Source organism: Manihot esculenta, chromosome 1 (assembly GCF_001659605.2).
Source record: "Manihot esculenta cultivar AM560-2 chromosome 1, M.esculenta_v8, whole genome shotgun sequence".
NCBI lineage: Eukaryota > Viridiplantae > Streptophyta > Magnoliopsida > Malpighiales > Euphorbiaceae > Manihot > Manihot esculenta.
The window spans coordinates 34077279-34089803 of NC_035161.2; the positions used below are offsets into that span (position 1 = coordinate 34077279).

At 33.7% G+C, this 12525-nt stretch overlaps 1 protein-coding gene across 2 annotated transcripts; it reads right to left on the reverse strand.

Moving 5' to 3' along the window:
- Nucleotides 1-5430: 5430 nt before the first annotated feature.
- LOC110628231 (isocitrate dehydrogenase [NAD] regulatory subunit 1, mitochondrial) lies at nucleotides 5431-10918 on the reverse strand. Of its 2 annotated transcripts, none has more exons than XM_021775905.2 (4): nucleotides 10240-10918; nucleotides 9764-9991; nucleotides 8396-8474; nucleotides 5431-6335 (listed from the first exon to the last, which is right to left on the reverse strand). In XM_021775905.2, the coding sequence occupies exons 1-4, from the start codon at nucleotides 10762-10764 to the stop codon at nucleotides 6061-6063; spliced, it is 1107 nt and encodes a 368-aa protein (XP_021631597.1). In that variant the 5' UTR covers nucleotides 10765-10918; the 3' UTR covers nucleotides 5431-6060. The 2 variants fall into 2 exon arrangements, with proteins under 2 accessions (XP_021631597.1, XP_021630850.1); XM_021775158.2 differs by having other exon boundaries at nucleotides 9764-10003; nucleotides 10240-10895.
- Between the last annotated feature and the right edge of the window lie 1607 nt (nucleotides 10919-12525).

Here is a 12525-nt window from a genome sequence, read left to right on the forward strand (position 1 = left end):
ATTATTATTATAAAATAATAATATTTAAAAAATCTGCAATTTATTAGTAACTATTACGGATAAAAGATTTTTTTTTTAAATTATTACATAGATATTTAAATATTTACAAAATTGTGGTACCTAATTATGAACACAATTCTAAAATGAAAAGAAGTATGGAAAAATGAAAAGAAGTATGGAAAAACGAAAAGACTGAAAAACGAATAAAATATTTTTCTTGAATCGCGGGAGCAAGGTTATTTTAGTGATCTTTTTTTTAGTTACAAATTAAGGAGCACATAGCATATTCATCCATTGAGAGAGCTAACACTTCAAACGGAAACGTTCGTGTGAATATCATTGAGAGTGTTCGTTTCAGAAGCAGCACCATCAATCCGAAACTGTATCTTCTTATCAAGTTAAAAGGTTAGTCTTTTATCATTTCTTTCGAAATAAACAAAGAACTCGGATCCTGAAAGGGAAACAAAAATTTTTATTTTCCGCTACGATTTTGAGTTGCATTAATCTCTGGGTTTCCTACAGAGAGGACCTTTTCCCAGGAGAGGTCGACATCCCAATTGATCCCCGAACTCTCTTTTAACTCAACGACAATGAAAGCCTCGGCTCAGCCTTTTATTGAGTCCTTGTACCCAACAAATATAGACAACTCAGCCTGAGGACCAAAGTAGTAGAACTCATAGGTAGACCTAATGAGTCGAAAAAATGTGCACAACAGCTCAATAGAAAGGGCAAAATCCCAGCACAGGTAAACGGACTCAAAATAGCACATGAATAAGATGGGATTGAAGAACAACATCCGATAAGTCATCTTAAAATAACAAAAGATCTCGATGAAGAAAGGGGTAAAAGGGAAGCTCAGCTCGAAATCGCGTTATTTGATAAAAAAACCAGATTGCGCCATTGTTGGACGTCTATCAAACCCGTTGGCAGTGGGTAAGGGAGAACAATCCTCTCATCAGGAAAGGTTGCCCTAGTCCTATAGATGGTGGTGTCAAAAAAGTCGCTGGAGAAATGATGAGAAAAAGAGAAAGGGATGATGGAGCACTAACTGTGCAGTTGTCGAGACTGGTAAAAAATAACCTTTTTTATTATTCACAATTTTACAACTGTAGATAGTGGTAAAAGGATCGAATTCACAGGGAATTGATACTTACCTATTTTTCTATCAAAACCAATTAAATAAACTGAAAATAAAAATAAAAAGGGGGATTTTGAAGTTTGATGAATTAAACTAGAATTAAAAGCAACAAAGTAAAGCAAATAATGAAGTAAAGAAGATTCAATAATGAGAAAAGTCTAGTTGAAGCATTGGATCCATTTCAGTTGTTGGGATCAATCATTGACACTTATGTTCTTTTATTTGACTCAATAAATTAGTTATGGGGGTGGAAGACGCTTCTCACCACCATATCCCTCCTTAAGTATAGATTAATTAGGAAACGTTCTCTAATTAATCACTAATCAACAAGTTATCAAGGAACGTCCTTGGGGCTTTAGATTCATACAACTGTTAATTGTATTAAAAAATAGAGAGACCTAATTCTAGCTACCCAAACGTATAGTGATCTTGCTAGATTATGCAATCTCCTTGGTTTTTACACAAAGAGTTACTTGTATTTGAATAATTCAAGCAATTACGGACTTAAACTACCCAAACTAACAAATTATCACTTTGCAATCAAGAATCAATGGGCCCTATTGATTTAAACAACAAAGTAACAATAGAATTAAGCATGAAATTGCATAAATATTGATAAATAAAAGATGAACATGATAGGTTCAGATATCCCAATCCATTAACAAACTAAAATTTCACCTAATTTTCAACTAGAAAATAAGGTTTCAGCCACTCATGGCTGAAACTAACATCAAAGACAAAGAAAGAAAGCAAGAATAAGCGATGGGGCCGGCTAGGCAGCTGCTGGAGGTGCGCGAGCTGCTGGAGGTGGTCTTTCCCGAAAATCCATCCTTATTAGCTACTGGAAGGCTGTCCTTTTATAGCTGAATGTGGAGCCCTAGGTCATTCCTTGATTTGATGGAGTTCTTTTCCAATTTGGATTTTAATTCCTTTTGCAATTGATTTTCCTTGTGATTTGGACTCCTTGATGGGCGGGATTTTATTGCTGAGGTGTCTTGGTGTGCTGCTGAGGTGTCCTAAAGTGTTTGGGATAGGATAGACTTCTGAAAGTTTTAAATATTGGTTTCCTGCCTTTCTGCTGTTTTCTACTGCAAAATCTGTTTGTCCGACTGTTTGGGCAAACAGTCAGTCAAACAGTCAGTTCTGTACTGTCTGTCATTCTGTCTCTGCTCTACGGGATTTGTTTGTCCAGTTGTTTGGGTAAACAGCTGGTCAAACAGCAAGTCTGCACTACTTTTATCCTTCTTTGTTTTCTACTATAACTTGGTTTGGGCTGTTGTTTGGGTAAACTGATCTTGGCACACTAAACTTGATCTTTTTGGATTTCTCTTCCATTCTCTTTGGACAGTTTTCTTAGCCATTTCTTGAGCGTTTAAGGCCATTTTTCACCTTTTTATCATTTTACACCTTTTTCTACAAAACAATATTAACATCACAAAATTAGCTAGAAAATGTGTAATTTAACATCAATAATAATATGAAAAATGGGCCTAATTTTGGTTTGATCAAGCACACTAAACCCAATACGTCAGGAATCTTAGCAGAAGTCATGAGAAGAGTAAGACATACCTCAAATCAGCAAGGCAAGAATCACAAGAAAGAGAAAGAGCAAGATAGCAAAAGTAGTGCAAGAGGCAGAACAACGAATGAAATCAAAAGAGCAAGTTTGAAATGGATAAAGGCAAAGAGGAGATATTTTTACAAGAACTCTCCTAGAGTCACGCAATAATAATTGGAGTTTTGGAATTTATTCCTTCATTAATTATGGAATAATTAATAAGTAGGTAAAGGGGCATTTGATGATAAATGGGCCCTTGGACACTCCGGCTCAAACTAGGACCGTGTTGGAAATGCTAAATCCCGACTCTATTAAGGCCCAACAGTTAGGCCTGTCTCATGTATAATCCTAGAACTCGCATTGAGGAGCCTAACTAGGCTTGAGCCTATCGCGAGAGGCCTGATCTCGTTTATCCCTCTAACCCTATGTAGGGGTGTAAACTAACAAAGTCAAGCCGAACTTTGAAGAGCTCAAACTTGATTTGTTAAAATTTTTTTGAGCTCGAGCCGAATTTAAGTTTTACTCACTTTGAACTCGAGCTGAGTATTAAGAAGTTCAAACTTGGCACGTTTAGCAAACAAGTTTAAACGAGTCGAGCTGAGTCGAGTTTTATCGAGCTTACTCTCGAATAGTTCGCGAGTAGTTCAATTTATTTACATGCATAATGAGTTTTAGTTTAAAACTAATAAGTTTAAAACTAAAATAATTTTAATTAAATAAGTATATCTACAAATTAACTCGTAAACTTATAAAAAAAAGCTTTTAAATCTTAATAATCCAAATATATACAAATTTGAGAGTCTAACTAAACTATATAGAGCTGAATTTTAGAAAATTTAGGTATGGCTCATGAAAGTATATGTAGGGTTTGAGTTTATTTCTCTTATAATAATAATTTCAGTTTACTTAACGAGACTGTTCACAAGCCTATTCACGACCTGCTCATGAACTCAGAAACAAGCCGAACTCATGAGTATTAACGAGTCGAATACTATGAAGTTCAAGTTTGGCTCATTTACCAAATGAGCCTAAAAATTAAGCTCGAGCTTTACTCGTTTAAAAATCAAGTCAAGCTCGGTCGAGTTTTTATCGAATCGAACCTCGAGTAGCTCACGAACTGTTTGGTTCATTTACACCCTCTAATCCTATGAGATAATAAATCACATGACGCTTGGAGGTGTGTCCATATGGTGTCAGATGAAATTAAATAGCCTTCAAATGATGGAAAGGATACGGTGCTGACTATGGTGAGAGGATACAAATGATGAACCGCAGTTACGCGTGACTAAATGGTAAAAAAATAATAATGGTAAATGAAATAAGAGAGGCACACACGAGACCGAGCTTACCAACCCCCGAATCTCAAAACATCATATATATATATATATATATATATATTTACCCATTACAAAGGTAATACTTTTTATTTGTAATACAAATTTTATTTTATAAAATTAAAAAAAATGCACGAGCCAGTTAAAATATTTCAGTCATATTCATTATCATTTAAAAATAAGTATTTAATTAAGCTTACACATTTAATAATATTGAATTAATTTTAAACATTCTAAAAAATATTTTAATGACAGTATCTAGCTTCAATGGAATTATTTTAATCGGTACAAATTGTAATTTCTTTATTTTATCTATTAAGAAGCAGATTTATTGAATCTATTGTCAATTCTGCCTTAATTCAGTGAATAAAAATATATATAACTCACATAATAAATTTAATTTTGAATCCTTAATCCTCCATCCTCTACTTTAAAAAAAAAAAATCACTACAGTATATGTGTTATTTATGTATACAGTTGGATGTGTATTCAAGATCAGAAATTATCTATTTCTAGAAAATAAAGCTAGCTCGACAATACTGTAAAAAAAAAAAGCGAAAAAAAAAATAAATATGCTGAAATATTTAACTAAATGTGTTTGCTTTTTAATTTTATAAAACGAACTTGTCATATAAATAAGAAAATGTTAATTTATGAAAAAAGGGTGATTTAATTCCAAAATTTATTGTTAACAAAATCAATAAACAAAAGAAATCTTAAATTGTAAAGATTAGTAGTTCTGGAAATCTATTATTAATACAATAAATTCGAGTGATCATCATTTTGATTACAGATCAAGAGGCGTCAGCACCTTTCATTGTGAATTATGCAATTATATGCCAGAGTAAGGGAGAAGAGGAACAAGTCCTTTGTGAAAAGAAAAAATAAAATAAAAATAAAAATTAAAAAAAAAAAAAAAAAAAAGAACAAGTCCATTTTGTCCTGATAAGGACCCGACTTACCATTTACTAGAACGGTTCTAACCTTCCTCATTTTGAAATTTTTATTTACAAATAATAAGGGAAAAAAGAGTTTCAATTGATTTGGCAATATAAAAATGATTGAATAAAATATGATTACGATTAAAAACCTGGAAGGAAAAAAGAAGAGCCGTTGAGCAACGGCGGGCGAAGCTCTTACAGTCATCTTTTTAATTGTAAAAGTGAATCGATTTCACCAAAAATTTTACGCACGATACCCAAAACACTTCCTTCGATTGTTCTTGTCTTTTGAATATTTAGCAAGATCTCAGCAGTCATCTTTTTAATTTAAAAATGAATTGATTTAAAGAACCCTTTTTTGTGTGTGTGTGTGCGTGTACAATACCCAAAACACATCCTTCGCTTGTTCTCGTGGTTTGAAACTTTTAGCGACCATTAATCTCAACAGATGCCTGAGGCTGATACCAAAAATCATTTCATTATTCCCAAAAGTAGCCACTACAACCTAACGCTACAATTGAAATGAAACATAAAATACATAACAGAAGAACATGCTCTTTGCACGCAATCCAGGTCGATTTTATCTTCAATCCACTATTATTACATCAGATTTGCGAACAGTTTTTCAATCTGTCCATATAAGACTAACAAAAAATTTTCCTACACCGACGCTATAATATAAGGCAAAAATCAAAGAAGAAAGGGGGGAAATTATGATTTCATAAACATTCTTGGCCTCCGGTTTCAAAACCGTTCACCCAGCCGAAATTGTAAAATATTAAGTGAAACCTATTTCCCTCAAACAGGGTCATGATTTCACTAAAATCTTTTGTTCAGTGAACTTCATAATTGCAGCAAACGCATTATATCATCTCTTCCTCATACCAGTCTTTGACTCGATTAACAATTGCCATCTTATCATCTCCAATTGAGATATTATTTAAATAAAAATGAAAGGATCATTTTCAAGGGTGATGAACAGCTGCAAAGAAATGTTGGAAATTGAACTATCAAATAAAGAATGTGAGAAGATGAAACTTCCCTGTTGGATAGGCACGTCTATAGTGAGATCAATGAGTAACCAACAAATCAGTCTAGAGCAGCTATGACTGCATCAACAACCTCTTGGGTGCTGCTGCGTCCACCTAGATCTTTTGTCATGTACTGGCCTTCTGAAATTACCCGTTTCACAGCAGTTTCTAATCGATCAGCAAATGAAGGGAACTGGAGATGTCTGAGCATCATAGCAGACGAGAGAAGCAGTGCGACTGGATTTGCTTTCTTCTGCTCCAATATTTTCTCATTGCCTACATTTCCTGCAGAGGCACCTTGCTCAAAAATAGCGTGATCAGCTCCCACATTGCCTGCATGTAAGTACACACTTTTTAGCACTAATTTTGAGTGAAATTGATTTAGGAACAACTAACGCATTTTTGTTTCACAAAATTTTTCTCTTTTCTCTCCCTCTAGAAGAGAAAGGGGTAGGGAGCTGAGGGACAAAGCACATTAGTAAAAGATATTGAGCACCTCTTGATCTTTGTCCCCTCTCCTTGCATGCATGCATGTTTTCTTCTTTATGGCCTACTAACCTTTCAACAACCGTAATCGACAAAATGGATGAGATTGACATATTTAAGGGGTGTTTGTCATTGAGGTTGGGAGGTCAAAAAGTGCCTTTTTGAAAAAGCACCATAGTAAAGCATCAATTTGGGAAAATCTGTTTTGTTATTTTGGTGTTCTTATGACTAAATTATGTCAAAAATAATTTTAAATTATTTTTAATATTTTCTAAATAGTAGTTTTAAGTGAATGGATACCATAGTAAAGAACAATTACAAGAACACTGTATCTTCCCATCATAGACAAAAATTTCCCTCGACTTGTAAAGATATACACGTTGCTTCCAGCATCAAGATCTAGGCATGTGTTTCTATAACAGGCATGGGAAAAAATTTTCTGAAAGCGTCATCTAAAAATTCAAATATTCCCAAGTAATAAGCATTTTACATTTGAGCTCAACATTTCAATAGCAATACATAGGTTTTGTCAGATGGGTTTAAGCAAATTCTCACCCAAAAATAACCAATTCAATTTTCCAAATTTTATACACCAAACAGTGAAAATTATAGATGAAAACTCAAACAGTAGCATGCAACTTTATTTGGTTTTGCACCACATTCTTTCTAAGTCAAAATCAACATCAATTATGCATTCAATGAAGTTCCCCATTTCAACTAGAAGAAAAATACATTGCAAGAACATTATCAAAATAGAAAGAGTAGCAAAACAAAAATATGAAATAGGTTATATATAAATGTAAGTAGTCACAAAGAGAAGCGAATGTTGAAAAGAATCCATATAGCCATCCCAATTAGTTTGGGATTACGGACTGTATAACTGATTAAAGCATAAGCCCTAGATACAACTAATTAATTTTTTTTTTTTTAAAAAAAAGCTACAGTTAACTAAACTCATACAATCAAAACCCCAATTCTGTATACTTTCACAATTCACACGCAAAAAAAATGATTAGGGGATATTACTATAAACTCATTAGTCAATTTGTCGGTTTTGAAAAATACATTAAAATATCTTGAGGTTCTACTAATTAGTTTCTGTATTAATTTTAGCCGTTAAGTATTGTAGAAAAGTCTAAAATACCCTCAATACGGAAAGACTAATTAAAATAAAAATCAAAAGATTATAAGTACAATGCACACCCGAACATACTCTGAAATCAGCCATTAAGTAATTTGAAGGAGGATAGGTACCACAAGAACTTTAAGCTTTATATAGAGCGTATTTGACTTAGCTTATTAAAATTGACTTATAAGCACTTAAGCGTATAAGCATTTAAAATTTTAAACAATTAGCTTATAAGCACTTATTGAAAGCTTATAAGCATTTAAAATTTTAAACAACTATTTGTTTGGTTAAAATGCTTATAAGTGGCTGATAAGAAATTAATATATTTGGTAATAAGTAGTTTACAAGTACATTTATTATTAAAATTACTAAAAAGGTATTAAATAATATATGTGGTGAAAATTGTAAAATTAAATAAGGATAATATATTAACTTATTTGTCAAAACAGCTTATAAGTTTAATATTTATGAGTACCAAAATGAAAAGTCCGTCACTCCTAAGTTATGTTTTTAGCTTATAAGCTGAACTTATAAGCTCACAAAATGTTATAAACAAACAGGTTAATTTATTTTTAAAGCTTATAAGCTAAGACAAACATCTCCTTAGATGATTCAAGAACCATCATTAGGCGTTAAATAAAGAAACTTGCATGAAAAATATATATTATTCGAGTTATTTTCTCATTACCAACTTTTTGCAGCTTTCAATCATTTATTCCAAAGCAGCAGAGATATAAAGAAACAAGAACTTCTAAGACAAAGTGTATTCATGCTTTACCTCCTGGCATGACTCCTGTCCCACCAGCAATACCTGCAGCAGTATTTGCAACAAGATTGCCATAAAGATTAGGCGACACCTGCAAGATGTAAAAAAAGCCTTGTCAGCTGAAGAACTCCTATTCTCCTATCATACTACCTCACTGCTTCAAACCACGCAAGCTAACTATTTAGATTTGAAGCAGAAGCCAATTATTAAATCCAAATACAACCAGCAATATCAAGCAAGAACAACAAAGCAACAAAGGATTCTTATGTCAACCAAATGATACTACAGTATCTGAATGCTTTACCACACTCTCAATGATAAGTTTTGATATCCTTCCCTTCTCCTCTCATTCTCGCCTAATAATGATCTATGCAAAACCTCTCCAAGAGCATAGCTAAAACTCACAATTCTAAACATAAATCCAGTCTATGAACATTTGTTATTGAACTATAACACTAAGTTATATGGCTTTGCATTAAGGAAATATGGGATGTGGTTGATATTGAGTCTTTGGAGCTGTATTAACAGTATCCGCAAGTATCTTGTCCAAAAGTGTGTTGTTATTCTCATCTAGAAGAGTAAAACAACAGTTTGACAACTGCAACAATTGCAATACATGTAAAAAAAATTTATTCTCGGAACGATATATATTGTTTTATTGAAGCAACAAATGGACAAATATATTTTAACATACCCTAACCCTTGAAGGAAAAGCTCAAATAAAAAACACTTCTCTCTTTTTTTTTCCAACTAGTAAAACAAATTCCTAGAAACAAATCCTTCTTACTAATGAAATGTATAAGGTCAATTATGTTCACATTGCTGGTATGTAACTATTAGGAGTCAGCAACATCTGATTTCAAAGATTAGCAACATCGGTTATCTTGAGATATCCAAATTTATCCTCACCCTTGCAATAGTGAGAACAATGGACTTCTCTCATCATAGAACTGGCTAAAAATGATTCTAATAGCAAGAATTTGTTCTTGCTGGAAATGGAGCTCCTAAACTTCCTAGAATGACAGGATGTACTATGTTAACCACAAATTTCCTGAGAGATATTGCTGGAATCTAAAATAATGCCCAAGACTTATTTCTCATTCTCTACAGTTCTTTGATTGCGAGAATGAGAAGTAGTTTAAATATAAGTCTTCAACTTATTCTGTTAATCACAATTGAGTTTCATTGGTTTCTCTAGAACTTAATTTCCTATTACTAGAGCATGTACTGACAGTTTAAATAAATTAGAATATTAAATTCCGCCAAAATAAGATTGCTTTAGTTAAGCACTGAACATGTGCCAGCAAATACGTGGAGATGGATGCAATCGAATATCAATAAGAAACAGAAATAAAATTGATTCAATGCTAAATAAAATACCATGACATCAAATTGCTCTGGCTTCGAAACAAGTTGCATGCAGCAATTGTCCACAATAATTTCATTGTATTTGATTCCAGGATATTTTGTAGCGACCTCCCGACAAGACTCCAAGAACAATCCATCTGCAAGCTTCATGATGTTTGCTTTGTGCACAGCAGTCACCTTCTTCCTGTTGTTCAGGTATGCATACTCAAAAGCGTATTTTGCAACGCGCTCGGAGCAGAACTTTGTTATCACCTAACAAATTAGTAGTAATGAGATTTTAAAAAATAAATAAAAGCCATTGTTAGCCTAACAATTAAGCGACTACCTCTCAATCACAATTTTTTTTTTGTTTTTAAAAAAACAGAAATATTAATTATTCAACCTAAAAGAGACAAAGCACCAAAAACAGCAATTAATCACAATTAATACCAAATACACTTCAAAATCGATAAATCAAGCAAAAGATAAACAAATGGTTGTTAGAGTACCTTGAGGCTTTCAACGACTCCAGGAACGACCTCATGCTCGAGGCCAGCGTACTCTCCCTCAGTATTCTCTCTAATTACAACAATATCCACATTCTGGTGACGCGTGGGCAATCCGGGCAAATTGAAGCAATTAACAAGCGAAGCGTACAAATCAAGCTCCTTCCTCAGCTGCACGTTCAAAGAACTAACACCTCCTCCCATGGGAGTGGCCAGTCCTCCCTTCAAGCACACCTTATTCTTCCTAATTGATTCGATCACTTCCGCCGGAACCTTCTTCATATCCCCGTGCACCTCAAACTTTTCGAAGTAAACCGGCGCGTGCATCGCCTCCATCACTTGTTCCACGGCGCCTGTCACCAGAGGACCGATTCCATCACCGGGGATTAGGGTTACAGCCCGAGGTGCGCCGTCCCCAGGACGGGGCATGTAGGTGACGGATCGGCGAGAAGTGAATCTGGAGCATGGCGATGGAGTATGCGACGAGGAGAGGAGTTTCTTTAGGACGGGAATGGATCGACTGGCCATCGGCTTTGGTATTTTTTCTGTTTTATTCGGGTCGGAGTTTTTTCGCTTTGGTTGATTTTATGTCAATATTGGGCGATCGGCGAACCCGTAATCAGAGAAAAGGACGCAGCAGTTGGAAAAGAGGATGATTATTTATTATAGAAAAAAAATGTATATAAAATAATTTTTGGATGCAAAATGTTTGACGGTGACTGCGCTGAAAAACTGAGATTACGAGAGATCCAATAGGAAAGGCCATGCGTTGATAGTTATAGTGCGTGTTCATTTCTGATTGGATACAATAGTCAAATGGTTCTGCTGGAGAAAATGACTTGGTCCTTGGCGCAGCCAAGACTGGACCTGTTCGCGACCAGGTTTCGAGCCGATTTATGTAAAACTGAGTTCTATCATTTTTAAATTTTTGATTTGGAATTTTAATCACTCGTAAGGGGGCGGGGGAGGACACAGTAGAAGTCTGATATTCTTGGGTCACTGTTTTAGGGTAACCGGGTATGATTTTTTGGTGGTGTCCAATCGGGTGTTCTGTTTTTTTTTTTTTTTTTCATCTAAATAGTGTTTTCTCTATCATCCCGTTAATGTAATGTTGTTTGTGACGCAAGGATGAGGAACTTTTTAGGCCACTGGAGGTATTACATGCACTGATATCAGCAATTCGAGATTATAATTGCTGCTCCAATGATTTGTACATTTCAAGAAGAAGTCACTGTGAGTTTTGCCACGTCAACTCCTGAAGCCATGCAATTTGACTTTCTAACTTGAGTTTTGAAAATATAGTTTATTTGCACTTTGTATTTTAATTGTGTTTGGATATTTTGTATTGATTGCGCTTCTTTGAATCAAATAGTTGTATATGGAGGCTCTGTATTTACGGATTAATGTCGAAGCCAATGTTCTTCAATAATAGCTTTTCTCATTTGCTAGTATAAAAAGTAAATATATTAATATAGAAAATAAATATTGATAGATAAATTAATCGCTTAATCTTAAAATTATATAATCATAGATTTGATTTTTCTTTCTATTTAGATAGTATTTCTTATATATAAATAAATTATAATATCTATTGTAAAATATAACAACAAATATTATTTTTTTATATAGTATCAGAGCCTTTTTATTCGATTTTATATTTCCCATAAATATGTCACGTACCAATAAAAATTTTGAGCATGAAGGAGGTGTTAAATACCACATTCGTTATGAAAAGTGGTAAATGTTGGGTTTTTCATAAATATGTCGTGCGTAATGTGTCCCTTATATGGACACTTCTCCTTCTTAAGCTAGCCATGTTCATTTGGATTACTCATAAAGGGTAACATTTGGATATTCAAAACTCTATTCATTTAGGTTATCCTACCATTTAGAAACTTAGGATTTTGTTCATCGGGCATTGTTCACGAGAATTGTTAATCGGATACTGTTCATGAGTACTGTTCACAATTCACGAATATTGTTCATCAGGTACTATTCATCGGATATTGTTCACGAGTAATGTTCATCGGTTACTGTTCACGGGTACTGTTCTTTCTAATCCTTTGTTTATTTTAATTGTTTTGGGTTGATTGTTTTTATAGCTAAAATTGATTATATATGTAGTAAGTTGGGTATAATTAACATTTATGCTCCAACTTGTAAGGGAGTATTATAGGTTATAGGAAGTAAATACGTTAATATAAGAAGTAAATATTGATAAATATATCAGTTATTTAATTTTATGATTGTATAATCATGGATTTGATTTTTTTAAATATCTCTCGTGTA